The sequence below is a fragment of the Ranitomeya variabilis genome, chromosome 5, assembly GCF_051348905.1.
Source record: "Ranitomeya variabilis isolate aRanVar5 chromosome 5, aRanVar5.hap1, whole genome shotgun sequence".
Taxonomy (NCBI): domain Eukaryota; kingdom Metazoa; phylum Chordata; class Amphibia; order Anura; family Dendrobatidae; genus Ranitomeya; species Ranitomeya variabilis.
The window spans coordinates 52,850,267-52,877,505 of record NC_135236.1 but is presented as its reverse complement, the minus strand read 5'-3'; the positions used below and the strand labels follow the sequence as shown (position 1 = coordinate 52,877,505).

Sequence of the window (27,239 nt, the reverse complement as noted above, 5' to 3'; positions counted from 1 at the left end):
TCTGTGCCGCCCGCTCCGGGCTCGCCTCTGTGTGCACAGCCACTAGGTAAACACACAGAGCTGCGCAGTATCAGCGCTCTGCGTGGTGCTAGTCGTGGATGCCATATTTAGTGTTTCACCTCTCGCAATCCTCCGGTTGTGCTTGCTGTCAGTGAATGAGAACCCTCTTTACATTCAGAAGCCACAAGTGCCACATGTCTCCGCTGAGGGCAACGCTGGCCACGGCCTGGACACAAAAGCTTGTGATGAAGCTCTCTGAGTGAAACGCATCAGCAGCCGCTCAAATCTCTCTCCTCTAGTTTGCTACAATGTGTTAATCAGGAGTTTAGCACACAGAGCATTGTTCACACTGGGAATAACCATGTCCACTTCTCAGCGGAGAGCAGGGCTAGCGGTGTGCGGGCTACTGCCAGGCATGGAGGTAGGCTTCATCCGCTGACTGCAAGCACAGACACTGAAAAAATGTATGGAGCCTGCTCATCCCAACACAGGGAGACGGTCAGGAGGGAGGAGCTATATGACTGGGAGACGTCAGGAGGGAGGAGCTATGTGACAGGGATGCAGTCAGGAGGGAGGAGCTATATGCCAGGGATGCAGTCAGGAGGGAGGAGCTATGTGACGGGGAGATGGTCAGGAGGGATGAGCTATGAGATGGTCAGGAGGGAGCAGCTATGAGATGGTCAGGAGGGAGCAGCTATGAGATGGTCAGGAGGGAGGAGCTATGAGATGGTCAGGAGGGAGGAGCTATGAGATGGTCAGGAGGGAGCAGCTATGAGATGGTCAGGAGGGAGGAGCTATGAGATGGTCAGGAGGGAGCAGCTATGAGATGGTCAGGAGGGAGCAGCTATGAGATGGTCAGGAGGGAGCAGCTATGAGATGGTCAGGAGGGAGCAGCTATGAGATGGTCAGGAGGGAGGAGCTATGAGATGGTCAGGAGGGAGGAGCTATGTGACAGGGAGACGGGAAGGAGGAGCTACAGTTGTGGCCAAAAGTATTGACACCCCTGCAATTCTGTCAGATAATACTTAGTTTCTTCCTGAAAATGATTGCAAACACAAATTCTTTGTTATTATTATCTTCATTTAATTTGTCTTAAATGAAAAAACACAAAAAGAATTGTCCTAAAGCCAAATTGGATATAATTCCACACCAAACATAAAAAAGGGGGTGGACAAAAGTATTGGCACTGTTGGAAAAATCATGTGATGCTTCTCTAATTAGTGTAATTAACAGCACCTGTAACTTACCTGTGGCACCTAACAGGTGTTGGCAATAACTAAATCACACTTGCAGCCAGTTGACATGGATTAAAGTTGACTCAACCTCTGTCCTGTGTCCTTGTGTGCACCACATTGAGCATGGAGAAAAGAAAGAAGACCAAAGAACTGTCTGAGGATCTGAGAAACCAAATTGTGAGGAAGCATGAGCAATCTCAAGGCTACAAGTCCATCTCCAAAGACCTGAATGTTCCTGTGTGTACCGTGCTCAGTGTCACCAAGAAGTTTAAAGCCCATGGCACTGTGGCTAACCTCCCTAGATGTGGATGGAAAAGAAAAATTGACGAGAGATTTCAACGCAAGATTGTGCGGATGTTGGATAAAGAACCTCGACTAACATCCAAACAAGTTCAAGCTGCCCTGCAGTCCGAGGGTACAACAGTGTCAACCCGCACTATCCGTCGGCATCTGAATGAAAAGGGACTGTATGGTAGGAGACCCAGGAAGACCCCACTTCTTACCCCGAGACATAAAAAAGCCAGGCTGGAGTTTGCCAAAACTTACCTGAAAAAGCCTAAAACGTTTTGGAAGAATGTTCTCTGGTCAGATGAGACAAAAGTAGAGCTTTTTGGGGAAAGGCATCAACATAGAGTTTACAGGAGAAAAAAAGAGGCATTCAAAGAAAAGAACACGGTCCCTACAGTCAAACATGGCGGAGGTTCCCTGATGTTTTGGGGTTGCTTTGCTGCCTCTGGCACTGGACTGCTTGACCGTGTGCATGGCATTATGAAGTCTGAAGACTACCAACAAATTTTGCAGCATAATGTAGGGCCCAGTGTGAGAAAGCTGGGTCTCCCTCAGAGGTCAAGGGTCTTCCAGCAGGACAATGACCCAAAACACACTTCAAAAAACACTAGAAAATGGTTTGAGAGAAAGTACTGGAGACTTCTAAGGTGGCCAGCAATGAGTCCAGACCTGAATCCCATAGAACACCTGTGGAGAGATCTAAAAATGGCAGTTTGGAGAAGGCACCCTTCAAATATCAGGAACCTGGAGCAGTTTGCCAAAGAAGAATGGTCTAAAATTCCAGCAGAGCATTGTGAGAAACTCATTGATGGTTACCGGAAGCGGTTGGTCGCAGTTATTTTGGCTAAAGGTTGTGCAACCAAGTATTAGGCTGAGGGTGCCAATACTTTTGTCTGGCCCATTTTTGGAGTTTTCTGTGAAATGATCAATGTTTTGCTTCATTCTCTTTTGTGTTTTTTCATTTAAGACAAATTAAATGAAGATAATAATACCAAAGAATTTGTGTTTGCAATCATTTTCAGGAAGAAACTGAGTATTATCTGACAGAATTGCAGGGGTGTCAATACTTTTGGCCACAACTGTATGTGACGGGGAGACTGGAAGGAGGAGCTATGTGACGGGGCGATGAGAAGGAGGAGCTATGAGATGGGAAGGAGGAGCTATGTGACGGGGAGGCGGGAAGGAGGAGCTATGTGACGGGGAGACGGGAAGGAGGGAGGAGCTATGTGACAGGGAGACGGGAGGGGCTGTATGACATGAAGTTTGCCCTGCCTCCCACATAGTGACAAGTGAGAGGAACTATGTGTTATGGAGTCTTCTCCCACCACAAGGTAATGGCTGCTGTACAGTAACCCGGACTTTCCATTTTCTACAGAATATGCAGAATTCCTACATTGCAAATCCAAGAAGTTTACAGACTTTGATGAGGTTCGTCAGGAAATCGAAGCAGAAACGGACAGAGTAACTGGAACAAACAAAGGCATCTCACCTGTGCCCATCAATCTGCGGGTGTATTCTCCAAATGGTGAGTGCCCAATGCATCTGCTCATCCGCAGGCCATCTCATTAATGAAAAAGCAGCTCTTCACAGGAAGTTTCCCTGTGCAGCACATTGTAATGTACACATACTATTATAGTAGTTATATTCTTGTACATAGGGGCAGTATTATAGTAGTTATATTCTTGTACATAGGGGCAGTATTATAGTAGTTATATTCTTGTACATAGGAGCAGTATTATAGTAGTTATATTCTTGTACATAGGAGCAGTATTATAGTAGTTATATTCTTGTACATAGGAGCAGTATTATAGTAGTTATATTCTTGTACATAGGATCAGTATTATAGTAGTTATATTCTTGTACATAGGGGTCAGTATTATAGTAGTTATATTCTTGTACATAGGATCAGTATTATAGTAGTTATATTCTTGTACATAGGGGCAGTATTATAGTAGGTATATTCTTGTACATAGGGGCAGTATTATAGTAGTTATATTCTTGTACATAGGGGGCAGTATTATAGTAGTTATATTCTTGTACATAGGGGGCAGTATTATAGTAGTTATATTCTTGTACATAGGATCAGTATTATAGTAGTTATATTCTTGTACATAGGGGCAGTATTATAGTAGTTATATTCTTGTACATGGGGCAGTATTATAGTAGGTATATTCTTGTACATAGGGGCAGTATTATAGTAGTTATATTCTTGTACATAGGAGCAGTATTATAGTAGTTATATTCTTGTACATAGGGGCAGTATTATAGTAGTTATATTCTTCTATATAGGAGCAGTATTATAGTAGTTATATTCTTGTACATAGGGGCAGTATTATAGTAGTTATATTCTTGTACATAGGGGGCAGTATTATAGTAGTTATATTCTTGTACATAGGGGCAGTATTATAGTAGTTATATTCTTGTACATAGGGGGCAGTATTATAGTAGTTATATTCTTGTATATAGGGGCAGTATTATCGTAGTTATATTCTTGTACATAGGGGCAGTATTATAGTAGTTATATTCTTGTACATAGGGGGCAGTATTATAGTAGTTATATTCTTGTACATAGGATCAGTATTATAGTAGTTATATTCTTGTACATAGGGGCAGTATTATAGTAGTTATATTCTTGTACATAGGATCAGTATTATAGTAGTTATATTCTTGTACACAGGGGGCAGTATTATAGTAGTTATGTTCGTGTACATAGGGGGCAGTATTACAGTAGTTATATTCTTGTACATAGGGGCAGTATTATAATAGTTATATTCTTGTACATAGGAGCAGTATTATAGTAGTTATATTCTTGTACATAGGGCAGTATTATAGTAGTTATATTCTTGTACATAGAAGGCAGTATTATAGTAGTTATATTCTTGTACATAGGGGGCAGTATTATAGTAGTTATATTCTTGTACATAGGGGGCAGTATTACAGTAGTTATATTCTTGTACAGAGGGGCAGTATTATAATAGTTATATTCTTGTACATAGGAGCAGTATTATAGTAGTTATATTCTTGTACATAGGGGCAGTATTATAGTAGTTATATTCTTGTACATAGGGGCAGTATTATAGTAGTTATATTCTTGTACATAGGGGCAGTATTATAGTAGTTATATTCTTGTACATAGGAGCAGTATTATAGTAATATTCGTGTACATAGGGGCAGTATTATAGTAGTTATATTCGTGTACATAGGAGCAGTATTATAGCAGTTATATTCGTGTACATAGGAGCAGTATTATAGTAGTTATATTCTTGTACATAGAGGGCAGTGTAGTAGTAGTAGTAGTAGTAGTAGTAGTAGTAGCAGCAGCAGCAGCAGCCCTTGTCTGACAGTGAGAACAGAACGAAGCTTCCCCAGAATACAGAGAAGTTTGTGTCCTGAGGATCCTGTAGGAATGTAGTACGGATTTCTGGATTTGTGTGTTACAATCGTGTTCCTTTGTTTCGCTCTGAGCCTCTGGATGTGTCTTCTGTGTTCTGCTGACCTCGGCCTTCCAGTATCCTCTGACTAATGGACATTGTGGGCTGAACGGATTTGTCCTCAGGGAGCGGATAGAATCCATTACATTCGCGCCCTGTCCTCCCGGCGTCGCTCGCTCCGCGCCTTCCGGTGAATACATGGGTTTCCCCGGGCCACTGTCCCGATGTTGTGTTGTCCCTTACTGCGACTCGCCACAACCCGGTGCATTAAAGGGATGAGTGAAAGTGTAACTATAAAATCTGGTGTTGTGTATTAGTTGTCCGTCTGTAAGGTGAGGGGATCTCTCCATCAGATTTGACGTCTGCGGACCCCGCCAGAATAGAGCGAGGACTCACCTGGGTCCGTATCCTCTCTCCTGTGCTAAGGGGAAAACTTATAATACGTGGTACAACCCCTTTAAGGTTGAAAGGGTCGTGTCCCGCACAGTGATTTGTACACTCCTCATACTGGTGTCGAAACGCCGCTGACCATTCAACCTGGCGGTGTGGGGAGCAGAGATTCCCCAATATTTCACAGCCCTAGAGGTGAGGGTCCCGGTGCCTGCCCACCTGGGCCGCTAGTTGCTAAAATGAAAGGGGTTGTTCGTCATAATTTTTTATTTTTTTTTCCTTTAAGCTCTTAGTAATTAAAAAAAAAAAAAATGCTCACTCTCCCCAGGTCCAACATTGAGTCTCCGCCGCTGCACTGTGTTTTTTTTTACTGCAGCGCTGATGTCATTGGCAGTGCAGCAGCCAATCGGTGGGCTCAGCAGGTCTTAGCGCCTTCTGATGTCACCGCTGCGCTCGAGAAGCAGCAGCAGAGACTCATCAATGGACCTGGGGAGAGTGAGTAAAGGACAGTTTGTTTGTTTTTTTATTAGTTTTTTTTTAAACTACTAACACGTTTAAAGGAAAAAGGTTTTCGACAGGTGACAACCCCTTTTCATTTCCTTCTCCCCGATATGGCGGCTTTCCCTTGGTGTTACATTGCACAGTGCTGTAATACTGAACTTGTACTTGTTCCTCCCGCAGTTCTCAACTTGACCTTGATTGACCTTCCGGGTATCACCAAGGTGCCTGTAGGCGACCAACCCCAAGACATCGAGTACCAGATCAAGGACATGATCCTGCAGTTCATCACCCGGGAGAGCTGCCTGATCCTGGCCGTCACCCCGGCCAATACTGACCTGGCCAACTCCGATGCCCTGAAAATGGCGAAGGAGGTGGATCCACAAGGTAAGATGGCGGCGATGGTGATACCTTGCTCCTAGGTTGTGATGACGGCACTATCTGCAGGACAAACCGAAGAAGAAAATCCTAGGAACTGAACATCCGCGACTGTCGCTGGTTGTCTTAATAACTCAAAAAGTGTTACTATCCGTCTCTATATTCCAGGGTTACGGACTATCGGCGTCATAACCAAACTGGATTTAATGGATGAAGGCACCGATGCCAGAGACATCCTGGAGAACAAGCTGCTGCCCCTGAGGAGAGGTAACAGCCCTGCACTGTGACTCTACTAATGTACACAGGGGTGGTATTATAGCAGTTATATTACTGTACAGAGGGGCAGTATTATAGTAGTTATATTCTTGTACATAGGAGCAGTATTATAGTAGTTATATTCTTGTACATAGGGGCAGTATTATAGCAGTTATATTACTGTACAGAGGGGCAGTATTATAGTAGTTATATTCTTGTACATAGGAGCAGTATTATAGTAGTTATATTCTTGTACATAGGAGCAATATTATAGTACTTATATTCTTGTACATAGGAGCAGTATTATAGTAGTTATATTCTTGTACATAGGTGCAGTATTATAGTAGTTATATTCTTGTACATAGGGGACAGTATTATAGTAGTTATATTCTTGTACATAGGGGCAGTATTATAGTAGTTATATTCTTGTACATAGGGGCAGTATTATAGTAGTTATATTCTTGTATATAGGGGCAGTATTATAGTAGTTACATTCTTGTACATAGGGGCAGTATTATAGTAGTTATATTCTTGTACATAGGAGCAGTATTATAGTAGTTATATTCTTGTACATAGGGGCAGTATTATAGTAGTTATATTCTTGTACATAGGAGCAGTATTATAGTAGTTATATTCTTGTACATAGGAGGCAGTATTATAGTAGTTATATTCTTGTACATAGGAGGCAGTATTATAGTAGTTATATTCTTGTACATAGGGGGCAGTATTATAGTAATTATATTCTTGTACATAGGAGGCAGTATTATAGTAGTTATATTCTTGTACATAGGAGCAGTATTATAGTAGTTATATTCTTGTACATAGGGGCAGTATTATAGTAGATATATTCTTGTACATAGGAGCAGTATTATAGTAGTTATATTCTTGTACATAGGAGGCAGTATTATAGTAGTTATATTCTTGTACATAGGAGCAGTATTATAGTAGTTATATTCTTGTACATAGGGGCAGTATTATAGTAGTTATATTCTTGTACATAGGGGCAGTATTATAGTAGTTATATTCTTGTACATAGGAGCAGTATTATAGTAGTTATATTCTTGTACATAGGGGCAGTATTATAGTAGTTATATTCTTGTACATAGGGGCAGTATTATAGTAGTTATATTCTTGTACATAGGAGCAGTATTATATTAGTTATATTCTTGTACATAGGAGCAGTATTATAGTAGTTATATTCTTGTACATAGGAGCAGTATTATAGTAGTTATATTCTTGTACATAGGGGCAGTATTATAGTAGTTATATTCTTGTACATAGGGGCAGTATTATAGTAGTTATATTCTTGTACATAGGGGCAGTATTATAGTAGTTCTGTTGTATATAGGGGGCAGTATTATAGTAGTTCTGTTTTTGTACATAGGGGCATTATTATAGTTATTATATTTCCTTTTTGGATTTCCGCGCCGCAATCATTGGATTTGGCGGTGCATGTGCAATTTGATTCCAGGGCTGGTGTTCAGTAACATGGTGCTGTAGCTGGTGAATGTACAGGTTGAGTTTTTGGCTCAGCATCGTCTTCCTTTTCAAAAATGATGCAGGTCACTGACTAATCAGTGACCTGTCATAGATACACAGGAGGCAGGTGGTGGGGCGGGGAAGCAGAAGACCCCAGCACCATCCTGATGCACACTATTAGCTGGAAACGTTAGAGGCTGATTAAACAAGAACCACCGGTCGGATTCCTTCACTGCTGGTATCATATTATTCAGTATAGCAGCGCCATTGTGGGAACTTACTGTATATTGATTTCTGATCTCCTCTTCTCTTTAATGACTTGAGAAATAATACATTATTAATGTAAAAATAAGTCTTGTTTTCTGTTTAATCCCGACGGGACTCTGGTGATCATTGTGAGATCTGATATTCTTCACGAATGAGTAGTTTCTGACGATGTTCCCCGTCTCGAATTGGGGGAATAACTCTTTCAATCCCTGTCATAGAGAACCCTGTTAAATTGGCACCCCACCCAATCAGCTGTTATCGTTGTCGGTGGCGGCCGCTGATTGGAGGAGTCCTCCCTCGCGGAGCTGCTCCATCTTCTCATAGTGGCCGCTGCGGGGTACTACACATCCGCCTCTTTTTGGGCAGATGTCCAGTGCCCATTGTCATCGTTGTTCCACAAACACCACTGAGGGGTGTCCTTGTCCTCCTCCTTTGTTCATAGGGATGTAAAATGTCTCCGCTTGTACTCTCGGTTGTTTCTCCTGCCAAATATATTATTTGGAAATAATTTACTTATTTCTTTTAATATCTTTATTGGAAATGCAATAGGAAGATTTCAGAATAAATAAAATATCTGCGGGAGTTAAAACATTTTCCCCGATGCTACTCTGCCCCACCAAGAGATATCCTGTTTTTTCATACGTAACATGTCTGCTTTTTTTTTTTCTGCTCCTAATTCATTGAAAGCATTTTGTCTAATGAGGGCGTTAACAGTATCCCTAAGTACACGATGCTTTCATTACCACATTTAAAGGGATATTTATTTTTAGATCTGTAGAATGTTATATATGGATTTAAATTTGGCATTTAGTTTGTAATATGATTCTTTGGTAGAAGGATATTATTTGCATTGCTGTCAGTAGTGATCCTGAAGGATTTGTCAGTGGTAGTATAAACCAATTTTATGTTCCATTTGATATCGTTGGGTGTGACCTCATATTTTTTTTTGGGTAGTGGTTCAATCACTAGAGCAAATATAAGCGGTGATAGCGGACACCGCTCTCGTGCCATTACTAATGTAGAATTTGTCCGACATCATTCCAGATACCAGGACCGAAGCTAATGGTTTGGAATATAATAAAATAATGGCTATAAATGTGTTACCAGTGAATCCGAATTTGGATAGTACCCCAGATAGGAATCCCCGATATACATCCAGTGATAGGAGCAGAGAAGGGGTCCGACCATTACCTGCCACATGGATGAAATCAACTATCCTTCTTGTGCCACGTAGTGTTAGTCTTGATAAGATAAGGGATGAGCGGACCCATATCCAGACTAAGGCTACGTTCACATTTGCGTTGTGCGCCGCAGCGTCGGCGCCGCAACGCACAACGCAAACAAACGCAGCAAAACGCATGCACAACGCTGCGTTTTGCGCCGCATGCGTCCTTTTTTTCATTGATTTTGGACGCAGCAAAAATGCAACTTGCTGCGTCCTCTGCGCCCGGACGCGTGCGCCGTAGTGACGCATGCGGCGCAAAACGCAAGTGCGACGCATGTCCATGCGCCCCCATGTTAAATACAGGGGCGCATGACGCATGTGGCGACGCTGCGGCGCCCGACGCTGCGGCGCACACCGCAAATGTGAACTTAAAGTAAGTTCAGGTTCTGGTACCCAACCCAAACTTTAGTCCAAAGTACTGTTCAGGTACCAGAACTTCACCCAAAATTGAACCATAACCTGACCTCCATTGAAATGTATGGGGACCCGAACATTGGAGCTGGTAAAAATTCTCTTTCCTGGACTTCCCCTGGTGCAAAGTTTGGAATCCCTCGGAACTCGAGTGCAAAGTTTGGAGTCCCTCGGAACTCGAGTGCAAAGTTTGGAGTCCCTCGGAACTCGAGTGCAAAGTTTGGAGTCCCTCGGAACTCGAGTGCAAAGTTTGGAGTCCCTCGGAACTCGAGTGCAAAGTTTGGAGTCCCTCGGAACTCGAGTGCAAAGTTTGGAGTCCCTCGGAACTCGAGTGCAAAGTTTGGAGTCCCTCGGAACTCGAGTGCAAAGTTTGGAGTCCCTCGGAACTCGAGTGCAAAGTTTGGAGTCCCTCGGAACTCCGAACTTTGCATCGTAATTCCAGGAGAAGTCTGTGTTAATAGTTTAGCACCGGACACTAACTTTTAATTTCGGGTTTGCTCCTCTCTACTCTAGATTTGACCTACCCAACTTGGTCTTTATGATGCACCAGGGATGGGATAACCTCTGAAATTCTAGAATTTTAGTATCTAGTTTGAGATCGTTATATTGGCTTGACATTATTCTCGTGCTCCGGTGTTGTACCTGGCTTGGGAAGTGGAACTATTGTCGCTTGTATCATTTCTTCTGGAATTTACCTGTTTCAAATAGATTTTGAAAAACTAACAACAGATATGGAAATAATACTTGATTAGATATTTTAAAATATTCAGCAATTATTCCGTCAGGGCCTGGAGATTTATTATTTTTAGCCATTTTAATTGCTTGTTTGTATTTCCGTCCAAGTTAAAAAGCCTATGAACGAAGTGCAAGGGCTGCCAAAAATTTGAAGGAGAACTGCAATACCGCCTGGAAGACACATAGAAGGACGGCCTCTGGAAACATTTTTTGACAATTTTGAAAAGTTTGTATAAAGAGACAGAATTTGTGAATTTACTCCTGGAAAGAAGTAATCATGTTGTGGACTGCAGAAGAGATTTGTTTGACCACAAGGAACACTCCATTAATGATACTGACGTGAGACAATGAGAACCAAAACAAGATGGGAAAAATTCAAGACCTTGAATGAAACTAAAGTTGGTGGCATGCTGAGTGAAGACTATGTGCAAAGTGGAGATCTTACTACCATTGGTGTATTAAAAATGGACGAATCGCCCCACATCAACGGTGGGATGGAGATGGCCGTATCCACTGTAACTACCATAGCGAAGAGCAGAGGGTCAGTTCATTTGGAGAGTGACAGTCAGCGGGCTGGCCCCGGAAGAGAAGGACCTGCGCGCACAGGAAGTGCTTGGCGAGTCACTGTCCAAACTGCGTGTGGGCCGCATGATGACCCTCTTGATATAGTGGAGGAGGTGGACACAAAATATTAGAAAACAAAAACCGTATACCCTTGTTTGGTGGGGATGGGATGCATAGGAATACGCCAGAAAAAAAATAAACATTTTGGTTGACTTTATGTTGCGCTGTTGTAATCCGATGGGGTTGAGAATTTCGGGCCTATCCACGCCTTATTCATTTTAAGAAGTCAGCTTGTCAGTATTTTCAGTTGACAGGCGGATGTGCCTATTAGTTATTATGCCCCCGGCGCCACTAAAAGCTTGCTCAGACAATACGCTAGCTGCAGTGCAAGACGTAGAGGGAAAGTTCATGCCACATGTGCAGGTTGGGTACCCAGTAGTTGTACAGCACATAGTAATCACGGAGGACGCTGCTAGGGTCGGCTAGATACTCCCTCACCATCTTCCAAAATTGTTTCCCTCCTTGTCAGAGTACCCCAAGCATCAAGGGTTGGACGCTAGAAGGGTCTAATGACACTTTCCCAGACCTTGGATAGTCTTCCCCTGCTTCTGTTGGATTTGGTGCGTGTCTCCTCCGTCTCTACGTCTCTACTTCTTGGATGTCCAAGGAATTATGATGTCTGGCGCAAGTGTTGTCAGATAAGAATTTTTGTACTGATTGTTTGACTAAGGCCTTTGGTATTGCACCATTTTACTAGCCTTTTCCACTGCAGGAAGGAAAGATGGAAAGTTCTCCTTGGAGCGTGGGTCGAGAAGGGTAAACAATCAGTAATAGGTGATGTCCAAAATGCATATAATGCGAGGGTCACCGGAAAGGGAGGGACATAGACAACCATGTTTGCCAGACTCTCAACCTGCAAGACTTCCCTGTCCTCACCAGGAGGACGAATCTCCATCTACTCCTCTTCCTCCTCCCACTCCTACTCCTCTTCAGCCCATCCATGCCGAACAGATAAGATGAAGCTAGTGTGGAGGCAACCATCTCCTGTTCCTCCTCCTCATTATCACTCAGTCTGCGCTGAGAAGGTGAGATGAGGCTTGGCTCGGTAGTATCACCCTGTCTTTCTTCCTCCATCTCCACCTGGTCCTCATCCAAAGCTTCGTCTCTTATTGTGAACAGCGAGTTTTTGAATGGACACCAAAGCGGGATGGTAACGCTGACTATGGTGTCATCGCCGCTCTCCCTCTTAGTTGATTCCTTAAAGTTCTGTAGAACCTCACAGATGTCAGACATCCATGCCCACGCTTCGGTTATGTGCAGAGGGTGACCGGAATACCAACGGGCATGTTGGAGCTGGTATGCAACTACTGCCCTTTGCTGCTTACATAGAATTGCCAACATGTCTAATGTGGAGTTCAAGCTCGTAGTGACATCGCAAACCAGTCGGTGAGGTGGCACTTGCAAGCGCTACTGCAGAACTGTTAGACAGGCGGTAACTTTAGGTGACTTGCGGAAATGGGCGCACATGCAGCGTACTTTCACAAGTATATCAGGCAAAGCTGGGTAGGTTTACAGAAAGTGCTGAACCACTAAGTTGACAACATGGGCAAGGCGTGGAACCTGTGTGAGCTTGCCAAGCTTCAGAGCTGCCACTAGGTTGTGGCCATTGTCACATTAGACCATTCCTGGTTGTAGGATCAGTGGCGAGAAGATACAGATTAGATATTAGAAAAAAAAAAATGTTGACATTGAGGGTGATCAATGAGTATAAAAGGCTGCCATGAGAGGTGGTGAGCTCTCCTTCAGTGGAAGTCTTCAAACAGAGGCTGTACAGACATCTGTCTGAGATGGTTTAGTTAATCCTGAATTGAGCAGGGGGTTGGACATGATGACCCTGGAGATCCCTTTCAACTCTAACATTCTAAGATTAAATCTTTCAACAACTCTGGCGGTGTGCTGTTTGTCACCTGAACAAATGAGTTTTAGCAGAGCCTGTTGCCTCTTCACTAAGGGTACTGTCACACAGTACCATTTTGATCGCTACGACGGTACGATTCGTGACGTTCTAGCGATATCGTTACGATATCGCAGTGTCTGACACGCAGCAGCGATCAGGGATCCTGCTGAGAATCGTACGTCGTAGCAGATCGTGTGGAACTTTCTTTCGTCGCTTGATCACCCGCTGACATCGCTGGATCGTTGTGTGTGACAGCGATCCAGCGATGTGTTCGCTTGTAACCAGGGTAAACATCGGGTAACTAAGCGCAGGGCCGCGCTTAGTAACCCGATGTTTACCGTGGTTACCAGCGTAAACGTAAAAAAACAAACAGTACATACTTACATTCCGGTGTCTGTCCTCCGGCGTCTCAGCTTCTCTCCACTGTGTGAGCGTCTGCCAGCCGGAAAGCGAGCACAGCGGTGACGTCTGACGTCACCGCTCTGCTTGCCGGCTATGGCGCTTACACAGTGGAGAGAAGCAGAACGCCGGGGACAGACACCGGAATGTAAGTATGTACTGTTTGTTTTTTTTACGTTTACGCTGGTAACCACGGTAAACATCGGGTTACTAAGCGCGGCCCTGCGCTTAGTTACCCGATGTTTACCCTGGTTACCGGGGACTTCGGCATCGCTCCAGCGCCGTGATTGCAACGTGTGACCGCAGTCTACGACGCTGGAGCGATATTCATACGATCGCTGCGACGTCACGGATCGTGCCGTCGTAGCGATCAAAATGGTACTGTGTGACAGTACCCTTAGGCAGTGCTTCCAGCTTGTGTTTCAGATGGACAACAGTTCGGAGATGGAGGAGGAGGGGGTGCAGGAGGTGGAAAAAAATTGATGAAACTAGGTTCTGCAAGTCTGTGTGTCGGTAGCACGTGAGCCGTCTGATGGTCCAACTTAGTCCCAGCGTCTACAAGGCTCACCCAGTGTATTGTGAAAGAAATGTAGTGTCCCTGGCCACAAGCCCTTGTCCTTGTGTCGGTGGTTAAGTGGACCTTACCAGTAAATGTAATGGTTATGGCACGGATGATGTTATGGGACACATGGTCGTGATGGCACAGCGGGAGAAATAGTGGCGGCTAGGGACCGAATGCCGAGGGATGGCCAACGCCATGAATTTGCAGAAAGCCTCCGTGTCCACAAGCCTACATGCCAACATTTCCAAGGCAAGCAGTATGGAAATGTGTGTAGGTGTCTTCGTATAGCCGCTTGCATTCCAACAAGTGACAAGAAAACGGTTGCTGATGGTGCTTGCAAATGTGCAACAACAGGAGCAGGGAGAGGGGCATTGGCGCCTGCGTCCAGGACAAAGGATTGGCAATCACGTAATCACGTAGCACAGGCAAAGAGGCAGTGGTGTCACCCACAGACAATGATTCTGCACCCAAGTGTTTGGCCCACCTTTTTGGGTGCTTGGACGACATGTGCCTGAGTATACTGGTGGTGGTCAGGCTGGTAGTGGTCAGGCCCCTGGTGATCTTGGTACTAAACAGGTTGTGAATGACCGTTTTCTTGTCTTCCGCACTTTCTGTAAATAAAAAAAGTCAGACTCATGAACACCTAATCTTTGGCCTGAGATCTTGCCGCGTGTGGGCACTCTGGGGAACAGTTGCCCGCCTTCTCCCTCCTGCCACCCCACTGCCTCTACCTGCCTGTTGTGGTGCTGCGGATCCCTCCTTGTGGCTGTTCTCGTTCTGCATGGCACCCTCCCAGGTTGGGTCAGTGACTTCATCGTCCTCCCCCTCGTCTTCCACTTCCACACTCTCTGGTCCTCCTGGCTTGTTGACTTAATAACATGACTTGTTGGCAACTGTGTCCCATCATCATCTACCTCTTGAGACGCTAATTACTGTTCCCCTCTATCGTCGTCTTCTGACAGTGGCTGCTCAAATAGTTTGGGCATCGCTACACACCATCTCCTCATGTCCCTCTTGAAACATGCAGGGTGAGAGGCCAGAATCAATAAATGGACCTGTAAAGCACTCCTCGGAGTGTCCGAGTGTAGGATCACTTGTCTCCTTGGGATTTGCCATGGTGGGAAGGAGGAGGATCAGAGTGAGTATTATGTAGTCTAGACTCTTGGCTAGTGGGACTTGAACGTATGTAAGACTGGGTGGGTGGTGCTTGGAAATGTACTGGAAGTATCTGCCATATAACTGACCACCTGTTTGCACTGTTCTGGCTCCAAGAGTGGTGTCCTGCACCCCGATGAAAACTGGGACAGGACGCTTGGTCTCGTGGATGAGCGTGTTTGTTGTGCTCCTGCAGAAGGCCCAGTATCGCATTGCCCATGGCCTCTGCGTGCACCATCAGCAGCACGTCCCTTACCGCACACTTTGCACATATTAAATTAGGTATGCCGCTAAGAGCAGTATTAATAGGGAATAGAATAGATGAAGGAGTTTTGGGTTTGTTTTCTTGATCCATGCCTGAAATGCGCTACTATCCCTTCTCCAGCAGCTGTCCCTACACGATTTCCAGGTACAGTGTGGCGAGCAACTAGTTATAGACCCGATGACGTGATGCGGCTGGTCAGTCACAATAATGCCAGTAGTTAATATGGCTATGGCATTACTGAGATAGGCATGCAATCCCCGCATGTTTAGTGGCTGTCTTAACAGTTGCGAAACTTTCGACCGCGGAGACTCTAACATCTCCCTCGAGCCCCAGCGATGCTCAGTGCACACCTGAGTAACGAGCTCTTGTGCTCATCAGTAGTAATGACTATAACGGAAACAGATCAAAGTCCGGTTCTACGTGAACCAGCTAGATATACTGTATGTCCTTATTCTCACAGCATGTGGATCCGGCTGCCTCCCGGCCAGCATGAGGGTCCAGGTCTTACCCGGCAGCGCGGTTTCTCCTCTCTTGTTGCGTCCTTCCTGTCCAGGCCACTCTACCTCAGTAACTTAGGTCTCCATGTTGATGACCACTACTGTCTCTGAGTGGTCATAATCTTTGGCTGACAAGTTAAAAAAAAACGTAATTGTTGTCCACTTGAAAGTCCGTTTCAGATACCGATGTGTATTTTTTATGTTCTCCTACTTCTGCAGTATTACAGGAGTTGTATATCCCAGTTTCCTGCAGAGCATGAGCATCCTGCAGTTTCAGGTTTTCTTCTCCAGGTTTGGAGCATGTTGGATCATAGGACCCGTGTGATTTGTCTCCTACGCAGGTTATATTGGAGTGGTGAACAGAAGCCAGAAGGACATAGATGGTAAAAAAGATATCCGGGCCGCCTTGGCGGCAGAACGGAAGTTTTTCCTGTCTCATCCTGGTTACCGCCACATGGCCGAGAGGATGGGCACTCCGCATCTGCAGAAGGGCTTAAACCAGGTACAATCCTATCGGCGGCTCTGCTATTTCTTTAGGTTGGGCTGTAATTTGCATAATTTGTTGTTTCTAGTGAAGTTTTGCTGTGTTCGAGGTTGTCCGTAGTTTATGCTTTCACTCAACGATCCTGTGATCCTTGCCAGTCCTGCAGCATAAACACCCTGTCAGTCAGTCACCTCCCCACACGCCTCTGTTTGTCACCGCTCCCCACCCTTGGCTTCTCTTTTTGTCCATCCATGTCTTCAACCCCCTCACCCCCCATTTTTTCTGGACTGCACTGCTTGTACTTCCAGGTTCCCCTCTCCCCCGTTCCCAGACTCCTCGGTGTGTCCATCCTCATCTCTCCAACCCCCCCCCCTCGGACTCATCGGTGTGTCCGTCCCCATCTCCACCGGTCCCTGGACCCCTCTGTGTGTCTGTCCACATCTCCACCAGTCCCTGAACTCCTCTTTGTGTCCGTCCACGCCTCCACCAGTCCCTGGACTCCTCTGTGTGCCCGTCCACGTCTCTCCCCAGACTCCTCTGTGTGTCCGTCCCCGCCCGTCTCCGGACTCCTCTGTGTGTCCGTCCACATCTCCACCAGTCCCTGAACTCCTCTTTGTGTCCGTCTGTGAGTCCCCCCCCCCCCCCCCCCGTCTCCGGACTCCTCTGTGTGTCTGTCCACGTCCCCTTATTGTAGACCTTTTTAGTTTTTCCATGCAGACTTTTTATCCATGACATATTCTCAGTCAGCGATACTAAGGGAAGCCGCCGTCCGAGTGTCGTCCTCCGGGATCACTTCTCTCCCCGTCCTGTTCACCCTTTATACCTTTTCCTCTCGTGTTCTAGCAATTGACCAATCACATCCGGGAGACGCTGCCGGCGCTGAGGAGTAAGCTGCAGAGTCAGATGCTTTCCCTGGAGAAGGAGGTGGAAGAATATAAGAACTTCCGCCCGGACGATCCCACCAGGAAGACGAAAGCTCTCCTCCAGTAAGTGACGCAGCCATCTCCTGCCACTAGGCGGCGCCACAATTTACCCTTTTTTTTTCTCTATACATTTTGAACAGATAATAGCAAAAAATAAATATAAATGTAAAAAAAGAAAAAAAAGATTAAAATTGAACATCGCAACTCACGGGAAAAAGACAAAAATAATCTGACAAACATTAGTGCATTTAATACTAAATGTAGAAAAATAAAAATGAATGCAATGGTTACCGAGCCTTTCCTGTCCAGGATGGTGCAGCAGCTCGGCGTGGATTTCGAGAAGAGAATTGAAGGCTCTGGCGATCAGGTGGACACGCTGGAGCTGTCCGGAGGGGCCAGGATTAACCGCATTTTCCATGAACGCTTTCCCTTTGAGCTTGTGAAGGTAACGCCAGGCTCTGATATGGTGGGAATCGCTGGGATGAGGAGGGGGTCCCGCAGTCCCCTGTGTGAATGGAGCGTATGTGTAGGAGAGGTAGTCGCACATCTACTCTGCTCCACTGCTTTGCCCATACAGAGGACTGTGGGACCACAGCCCTCGGGATTGGTGGGGGGTCTCTGACAGTTTGGGGGTCCAGCTGGCTTACTTTGAGAGCTCTGCGTTAGCCACCATTCTCCATATCTGAGAACCCCAAAGTATAAGCCTTTTTCTCTTATTGCAGATGGAATTTGACGAGAAGGATCTGCGAAGAGAAATCAGCTACGCCATCAAGAACATCCACGGCGTGAGGTGAGCGGGCTCCTCGCACCTGTGCCTGGAGCTCCGCCAAACCTCGCCCCGCCGTCCCCTGAGTCTTCTCTCTCATCCCCACAGGACAGGGCTCTTTACCCCTGATATGGCCTTCGAGACGATCGTGAAGAAGCAGGTGGTGAAACTGAAGGAGCCATGTCTGAAATGTGTGGATCTGGTCATCCAGGAACTGATTAACACTGTGAGGCAATGTACGACCAAGGTGAGCCTGCTGAGAGGAGCGCTCCTGCGCCACGAGCGAGGGGTGTGCAATTTGTATGTGTGTATACGGTATTATATAGTGTGTGTATATGGTATTATATAATGTACAGTATGTGTACGGCATTGTATGTGTATACGGTATTATATTGTGTGTGTATACGGTATTATATAATGTGTATATGGTATTATATAATGTACAGTATGTGTACGGCATTGTATGTGTATACGGTATTATATTGTGTGTATACGGTATTATATAGTGTGTGTACGGTATTATATAATGTGTATATGGTATTATATAATGTGTATGGTATTATATAATGTACAGTATGTGTACGGCATTGCATGTGTATACGGTATTATATAATGTGTATATGGTATTATTTAATTATACAGTATGTGTACGGCATTGTGTGTATACGGTATTATATAATGTGAGAGTCTGGTATTATATAATGTGTATATGGTATTATATAATGTGCAGTATGTGTACGGCATTGTGTGTATACGGTATTATATAATGTGAGAGTCCGGTATTATATAATGTGTATATGGTATTATATAATGTACAGTATGTGTACGGCATTGTGTGTATACGGTATTGTGTGTGTGTATACGGTATTATATAATGTGAGAGTCCGGTATTACATAATGTGTATATGGTGTTATATAATGTACAGTATGTGTACGGCATTGTATGTGTGTATACGGTATTATATAATGTGTGTATGGTATTATATAATGTACAGTATGTGTACAGCATTGTGTGTGTATACGGTATTATGTGTGTAAACGGTATTCTATTATGTGTATATGGTATTATATTATGTACAGTATGTGTACGGCATTGTGTATACGGTATTATATAATGTGTATATGGTATTATATAATGTACAGTATGTGTACGACATTGTATGTGTGTATACGGTATTATATAATGTGTGCGAGTCCAGTATTATATAATGTACAGTATGTGTATGGCATTGTGTGTGTAAACGGTATTATATAGTGTGTGAGTCCAGTATTACATAATGTGTTGGTGTATGGTATTATGTAATGTGCGGTATGCGTACAGTATTTTATAGATCTCAGCAACCGCAATCAGATCTAGAAAATCAAGTTATAGACGTGTGTATAGATAGATAGATAGATATATAGAGAGAGAGAACTGTCCCGCTGGGCCCCTCTGTCCCGCTGGGCCCCTCTGTCCCGCTGGGCCCCTCCTGTCCCACTGGGCCCCTCCTGTCCCGCTGGGCCCCTGACCCTCCTGTCCCGCTGGGCCCCTGACCCTCCTGTCCCGCTGGGCCCCTGACCCTCCTGTCCCGCTGGGCCCCTGACCCTCCTGTCCCGCTGGGCCCCTGACCCTCCTGTCCCGCTGGGCCCCTGACCCTCCTGTCCCGCTGGGCCCCTGACCCTCCTGTCCCGCTGGGCCCCTGACCCTCCTGTCCCGCTGGGCCCCTGACCCTCCTGTCCCGCTGGGCCCTTGCCCTTATAACTCTTGCTTGCTGTCAGTGAATAGAATCTTTTTCCCGCAGGTGAGGGTCCTGTCCCTGGCCTACGGCTCATGGCTCTGTCCTCGTGCAGATGTCTGAGCAGGACGTGGTCAGGACAGGTTTTCCATCTCTGGTTGTAGATAAACAAGTTGCAGTTCCCTGTGTTGGGAAGTGCAGAGTGACGGCAGCCATATTGTCCCCTCAGGCTGATCTTCCTCCCCGCCGGCTGTTTCTGTAGTCTGCGCTCCCGTGTGTCGCCCTGCAGTCTGTTTTCCTTGGGTCGGAGGTGCCGCCTCAGGCTGCGCGTCTATAACGTCAGTCTGATCTCCACAAGTGACGGCCGTTCTGTAATGTCCGCCCTCTTTCCTTCTCCCTCTCCGTCACCTTCATGTAATGGAGGCGTGGGGTCATTGACCGGACATGACGTCTCCATCTGTATTAGGCCCTCGGCTGTTTGGGCCCAGGGATCCGGACAAAGCAGATGAGTGCGAGTCATGTCCCCTCCTCGGGACGATGCCGCCATGAAGCCCCCACATCTCGGGGCGATGAAAAATGCAAAAATGTTCTGCTCTCCTGAGGGGTTAATGCAATGAATTATTGAAGGTGTGGTGTGGATGAGTGGTCTGTTTGCCCCCCGGGCCATAATGACATTAACCTCTTCTTTACTTCTCCCTTCTCTGTGCCGCTGGTGCCTCAGATGGAGGGTAAATGTAATCCGTGGTCTCCATCTTCAGAACACATTGAGGTATATGTATGGAGACGTACTTACGGCCTCTGCCCTCTAGGTGGCAGCCTCCCAGCCCCGGCCATAGAGTGGTGCTGGGCTGGTGTCCATCCCGTATACAGAGGGGCAGTGGTATCGGCCGCCCGCGTTTGTCTTCATACATATATTTGCCATTAAGCAACCATCCGTCCCCGTGCACAGCCGCCTGTGTGGCTCCAGCATCCGCTAATCATTCATTCACGCCACTTCAGGGGGGAAATGGCGCCACTCCTGACCAACTCCTGCATCTGGTATTGCAAGTAGCCGGGCTGCCAGTGGACTCGTCCGAGTACTGACCCCCTCACCACCATGCTATGGATGAAGAGACTGAGGCGCTGAGTCATCTCCCGCCTTCTAAGTGGTTCTGTGCGTAGCAGCGCCCCAAATACAACGATGCCCCGTTGCTGGGGTCTCAGCGGCAGCCCCTTCCAATGAGCATTTTGCAACCGTCTCCTGCCAGGAGAATGCTCAAAGTATAGACTGGGGGAGTCGCCATTGTGTTGCATTCTCACCCTCCCCAGGTCCGACGCCGAGTCTCCACTGTCTGTTATTGTCTGCAGTGTTGACGTCACACCGCCGGCGCTGCTGCCAGTCTGTGAGCTCAGCAGCTCCGACTCTGAGAGGGGTTTTCATTAAGGACCGTGACATTTTTGTGCTTTTAAGGTTTTTTTTTTTTTTCTTTTGTGTACGGTACAAGTTGTAGTCTTAATTGGTGCCATAAATTTTACCATACAAATGCACAGAAAAACGGAGGGGAGAAATCCAAGTGCAACTCTGCCAAAGTGTTCCAGCTTGATGGCACTCATTGACCCGGCAGCGCCATTCTCCGGGTCGGTGCGATTGGGCCGGTAACAGACTTATCTGGTCATTCTATTATTGAGGAAAAATGTGGGGGGTTTTTGGGGGGTAGAATTCTGCAATATTAGTGCAAAGAGCAGCCACCTAGAGACGTGTAATACTTTATTCTCCCTGCGGGGGCAGTGTAGGGAAATGGAACACTTGCTACCAGAGTTCCCCATAAATTAAAGAGGTTGTAGTGCCATCTGCTGGCTGCTGCCTGTTATTGCAGCACCGCTTCTATTTAAAGTCACAGGCATGTCGGACCTTTACCAGTCATCAGCAGCATTCACCTGGACAACCCCTTTAAATCTGATCATGCAGTCGCCTTGAGATCTCCTTGTTTTTCACCCTTCTGACCAGTAGGTTTGTGCAACCCCCTTAAAATAAGCCGGCGCTTGATGTTTCTGCGAACTATCCGCCATCCATCATGTCACCCATGCATGCCGGCACGGCTGAGCGTCCGCTCCCTGGTACCCGCACACACGACCGAGTCCACGTGATTCTGATCGTCGCCATCTTTTCCTTCTGTTTCGCGTAGCTGGCTTCTTACCCCAGACTTCGAGAAGAGAGCGAGAGGATCGTCACGACATACATCCGAGAGAGGGAAGGAAAAACTAAAGAGCAGGTATGTTCTCCCAGGGTCTCATCTGGGGGGTACGTCCGCCATATTGGTAAAAGTTTAGGAAGAGGAGAAGTTGGCTACTTCCCGTCACCTATTTGCCACTCACTTCTGTGCTTGCGTCTCCATTTTGGACGGCACCAGATACCCCCTTTAAATAAACCAGGGATCTCCAGCTGAACCCTTTGTTGACCGGGTGGCAGAAAAGTAGCTGCATGATAGCCAATATGGCCGATAAAGACAGTTTTATGATTTTGGGGGTTGTTTTGGTTAGCGTGTTGCACTTTCTGCTCACGTTTGTGTTGTGTCCGCAGATTCTCCTACTGATAGACATCGAGCTGTCTTACATCAACACTAATCATGAAGATTTCATCGGGTTTGCCAAGTAAGTGCCCCTTCCTCACCTGGTCGTGTCCTGGCTCAGACCCCGATGGGTGAGGTGACCGCATGGGTTTGCTGCTATCCATAACCTTTCTTACTGTCTTTTCGCTCCGTCAGAAGGGGAACTTAACCTTTTTAAAATGTATTTTGAGTGTCTGAGAGGGTCCATACCCAGCCCTGCTTCTAGCCATTCAGGAGACCAGGACCGCTGCCAATCATTACTGGTGAGCAGGGGCTGGAACAGCGGTCACAATACTGACCAACCTGTTGGACCGGGTCTTGAGTCAACTCATACCATCACTGTGCACTTCAGAACAGTGTTTTGACCTGTTGTTGGGGGTCTCAGCACCTGGACCCCCACCGAAAGGCAACGCCTAATATATTATTATTTTTTTAAATGATGGTTACTCTTTAAAGCCCCTGTAATTAGGCCCCGGAAGACAAGGTAAAAGCACAGCAGGGGGGACAGGTCAGACCCCCGGAGATAATGGAGCGATGTGCCGCCTCATACTGAGCTGAGCCAGAAATGCCGCCCCTATACCGCCCTACCATGATGACCTCGTGGGTGGGTGGATTGTGTCACTAACACGTGTTTTTTCCCCACATTGCACGTTGTGTCCAGATGATGCCTCTTCGCACGGTCTGACGTCTCGTAATTCCCCAGTACAGAATGGTGTGTGTCCGTGTGTCCCCGGCCGTCTGCAGCCTGGGCTGTCCTACCAACTACAACCCCCAGCATGCCCTGACCGCCCAGGCTGCGGATTATTAGCATTGTCCTGCTTTTAGGGCTGGTGTAGTGCCGCCATGTCGTCTCCATGTTCTCCGGCCTCCTCGTGCTTGTGTTGTCTCGTCTCGCCTGGTTTTCTTCTCGCTGTCACTTTTCACCTGCACCTTCTCTCTCTTTCTCCATCCTCACGGCCGTCGCTGTCTTGCTCCCTCATTCTGTCACATCCCAGCTGTTATACCGAGCAGCTCGTTCCAGGGTGGGTATATCACGTGTGCCACCTGAGTGTGGGGGGTCTGTCTGTCCGAGTGTCGGGGGGGGGGGGTGTCCGTCTGTCCGGGGGGGGGGGGGTCTGTCTGTCCAGGGGGGGGGGGGTGTCTGTCTGTCCGAGTGTCGGGAGGAGGGTTCTGTCTGTCCTAGGGTTGGGTGTGCGTGTCTGTCCGTCCGAGTGTCGTGGGCGTCTGTCCGTCCTAATGTCGGGGGTGTGGGCGTCTGTCACCGTCAGACCTCCCACTATCTCATATCTATAGCCATCCTTATTTTTTTCTCTGCCATTCTGGCTGCAGCTTGTCATCCCTCATTGGTATGAAGAAGCCGAGCCGCAGTGTAAAGCAGGGGGAGGCCGTCAGCCATGCTGCTGCAGTGTAAAGCAGGGGGAGGCCGTCAGCCATGCTGCTGCAGTGTAAAGCAGGGGGAGGCCGTCAGCCATGCTGCCGCAGTGTAAAGCAGGGGGAGGCCGTCAGCCATGCTGCTGCAGTGTAAAGCAGGGGGAGGCCGTCAGCCATGCTGCTGCAGTGTAAAGCAGGGGGAGGCCGTCAGCCATGCTGCTGCAGTGTAAAGCAGGGGGAGGCCGTCAGCCATGCTGCCGCAGTGTAAAGCAGGGGGAGGCCGTCAGCCATGCTGCCGCAGTGTAAAGCAGGGGGAGGCCGTCAGCCATGCTGCCGCAGTGTAAAGCAGGGGGAGGCCGTCAGCCATGCTGCCGCAGTGTAAAGCAGGGGGAGGCCGTCAGCCATGCTGCCGCAGTGTAAAGCAGGGGGAGGCCGTCAGCCATGCTGCCGCAGTGTAAAGCAGGGGGAGGCAGTCAGCCATGCTGCCGCAGTGTAAAGCAGGGGGAGGCCGTCAGCTATGCTGCCGCAGTGTAAAGCAGGGGGAGGCCGTCAGCCATGCTGCCGCAGTGTAAAGCAGGGGGAGGCCGTCAGCCATGCTGCTGCAGTGTAAAGCAGGGGGAGGCCGTCAGCCATGCTGCCGCAGTGTAAAGCAGGGGGAGGCCGTCAGCCATGCTGCCGCAGTGTAAAGCAGGGGGAGGCCGTCAGCCATGCTGCCGCAGTGTAAAGCAGGGGGAGGCAGTCAGCCATGCTGCCGCAGTGTAAAGCAGGGGGAGGCCGTCAGCCATGCTGCCGCAGTGTAAAGCAGGGGGAGGCCGTCAGCCATGCTGCCGCAGTGTAAAGCAGGGGGAGGCCGTCAGCCATGCTGCCGCAGTGTAAAGCAGGGGGAGGCCGTCAGCCATGCTGCCGCAGTGTAAAGCAGGGGGAGGCCGTCAGCCATGCTGCTGCAGTGTAAAGCAGGGGGAGGCCGTCAGCCATGCTGCCGCAGTGTAAAGCAGGGGGAGGCCGTCAGCCATGCTGCCGCAGTGTAAAGCAGGGGGAGGCCGTCAGCCATGCTGCCGCAGTGTAAAGCAGGGGGAGGCCGTCAGCCATGCTGCCGCAGTGTAAAGCAGGGGGAGGCCGTCAGCCATGCTGCCGCAGTGTAAAGCAGGGGGAGGCCGTCAGCCATGCTGCCGCAGTGTAAAGCAGGGGGAGGCCGTCAGCCATGCTGCCGCAGTGTAAAGCAGGGGGAGGCCGTCAGCCATGCTGCCGCAGTGTAAAGCAGGGGGAGGCCGTCAGCCATGCTGCCGCAGTGTAAAGCAGGGGGAGGCCGTCAGCCATGCTGCCGCAGTGTAAAGCAGGGGGAGGCCGTCAGCCATGCTGCCGCAGTGTAAAGCAGGGGGAGGCCGTCAGCCATGCTGCCGCAGTGTAAAGCAGGGGGAGGCCGTCAGCCATGCTGCCGCAGTGTAAAGCAGGGGGAGGCCGTCAGCCATGCTGCCGCAGTGTAAAGCAGGGGGAGGCCGTCAGCCATGCTGCCGCAGTGTAAAGCAGGGGGAGGCCGTCAGCCATGCTGCCGCAGTGTAAAGCAGGGGGAGGCCGTCAGCCATGCTGCCGCAGTGTAAAGCAGGGGGAGGCCGTCAGCCATGCTGCCGCAGTGTAAAGCAGGGGGAGGCCGTCAGCCATGCTGCCGCAGTGTAAAGCAGGGGGAGGCCGTCAGCCATGCTGCCGCAGTGTAAAGCAGGGGGAGGCAGTCAGCCATGCTGCCGCAGTGTAAAGCAGGGGGAGGCCGTCAGCCATGCTGCCGCAGTGTAAAGCAGGGGGAGGCCGTCAGCCATGCTGCTGCAGTGTAAAGCAGGGGGAGGCCGTCAGCCATGCTGCTGCAGTGTAAAGCAGGTGGAGGCCGTCAGCCATGCTGCTGCAGTGTAAAGCAGGGGGAGGCCGTCAGCCATGCTGCTGCAGTGTAAAGCAGGGGGAGGCCGTCAGCCATGCTGCTGCAGTGTAAAGCAGGGGGAGGCCGTCAGCCATGCTGCTGCAGTGTAAAGCAGGGGGAGGCCGTCAGCCATGCTGCTGCAGTGTAAAGCAGGGGGAGGCCGTCAGCCATGCTGCTGCAGTGTAAAGCAGGGGGAGGCCGTCAGCCATGCTGCTGCAGTGTAAAGCAGGGGAGGCCGTCAGCCATGCTGCTGCAGTGTAAAGCAGGGGGAGGCCGTCAGCCATGCTGCTGCAGTCAGTCATAGGCGTTCCCTATCACGTTAACTTAGCGCCACCCCTGACCGCAGGTCGTCTCCGATATTGCAGCTCTGCCCTATGAAAGTAAATGTAGTGGAGCTGCAATACCACAGACAGCCATTGGTCAGAGGCTGCGCTGGTTCTGTTTTTCCAATCCTGGACAACCATCTTGAAGGAGTTTTCTATTTAGTAAACTTATAGTATCTCCCTAGGATATGGCATCGTTTCATGATTGGTGGGTCCTGACCTCTGGGACCCCCACTTATCCAGAGAATGAATGAGGACCTCCCTTTATTTTTTACCGTGCACAGTGGCGCCCTCCCCTGGTTCCCTGGCTGTGCAGAGATTTGCTACATCGCCCCATGTGCTTGTGCGAGGTCGTACTACAAGATCCTGGGGCGCTGCTCTGCAGGGAAAAGCTGTTAAGGGACCACAGTACTAAGTCAAAACTGTGCCCCCGTCATTTTAAAGAGCGTCTAGGGTTGAAAGTAGTGCGCTGATCCTACCTGCAGCCACCACTAGAGGGAGCTGCTTGTATAAAATGTATACAGGGAGCTCCCTCTAGTGGCAGCTGCAGGAATACAGAATCCTATCGTTTTCTTTGTCTGCGCAGGGGATTTGGAGCTCTGTATCAAAACAAAAAAAAAAACCCTATAAAGTTAAGTTATGAAAAATAAAAAGGAAAGTTGGACCAATAAAACCTGTGATGATAAAAAGGTAAAATGGTTTTGTGAGATATAGAGGACCGCCATTTGCGTGATGGGTGCAGGGTGGGAGGGAGGTGAATATATAAGAGACCTACACTATTTATTTATAATTGTTCTTTAGTAAAAATGTTGTACCCTAGTCTAGTATATTGGGCTTTTAAGGGGGACTCCAAAATTGGTGACCTCCATGTGTCTGAAGGGGCTGCAGCTCTCCTCTGATCCATTCATTGGGCACAGTGCCAGGTTTCCAGTAGTGGCCATGTCCGGTATTGCACCCTCATGTGAACGGGACTGAGCTGTAATACCGGATACGACCACTACTACTTAAAAAAAAAAAAAAAGTCTCTAGCACTTCAGGATTATTATTTTTTTTTTTTTTTAAATGGAGGCATAATTGCTTGCCAGCAGCTCCGTGGGTCCAGCACAGAAATGCCTGCTCCAATCGTAAGTCTCGGGACCACTGCAGTCTGTGACAGGCAGCAGCGGGCAGGT

General features: G+C 47.9%; 1 protein-coding gene across 4 annotated transcripts in view; it reads left to right on the top strand.

The window, feature by feature from the left end:
• DNM2 (dynamin 2) overlaps positions 1 to 27,239 on the top strand; it is a 54,831-nt gene that overhangs the window by 12,235 nt on the left and 15,357 nt on the right. For all 4 annotated transcript variants that reach the window (XM_077261998.1, XM_077261997.1, XM_077261996.1 and 1 more), the window contains exons 3-12: positions 2,899 to 3,048; positions 6,026 to 6,229; positions 6,389 to 6,487; positions 16,333 to 16,493; positions 17,319 to 17,461; positions 17,708 to 17,843; positions 18,121 to 18,188; positions 18,273 to 18,411; positions 22,045 to 22,131; positions 22,440 to 22,510. In XM_077261998.1, coding sequence (XP_077118113.1) covers positions 2,899 to 3,048; positions 6,026 to 6,229; positions 6,389 to 6,487; positions 16,333 to 16,493; positions 17,319 to 17,461; positions 17,708 to 17,843; positions 18,121 to 18,188; positions 18,273 to 18,411; positions 22,045 to 22,131; positions 22,440 to 22,510 — 1,258 coding nt within the window. The remainder of the gene's footprint in view (positions 1 to 2,898; positions 3,049 to 6,025; positions 6,230 to 6,388; positions 6,488 to 16,332; positions 16,494 to 17,318; positions 17,462 to 17,707; positions 17,844 to 18,120; positions 18,189 to 18,272; positions 18,412 to 22,044; positions 22,132 to 22,439; positions 22,511 to 27,239) is intronic.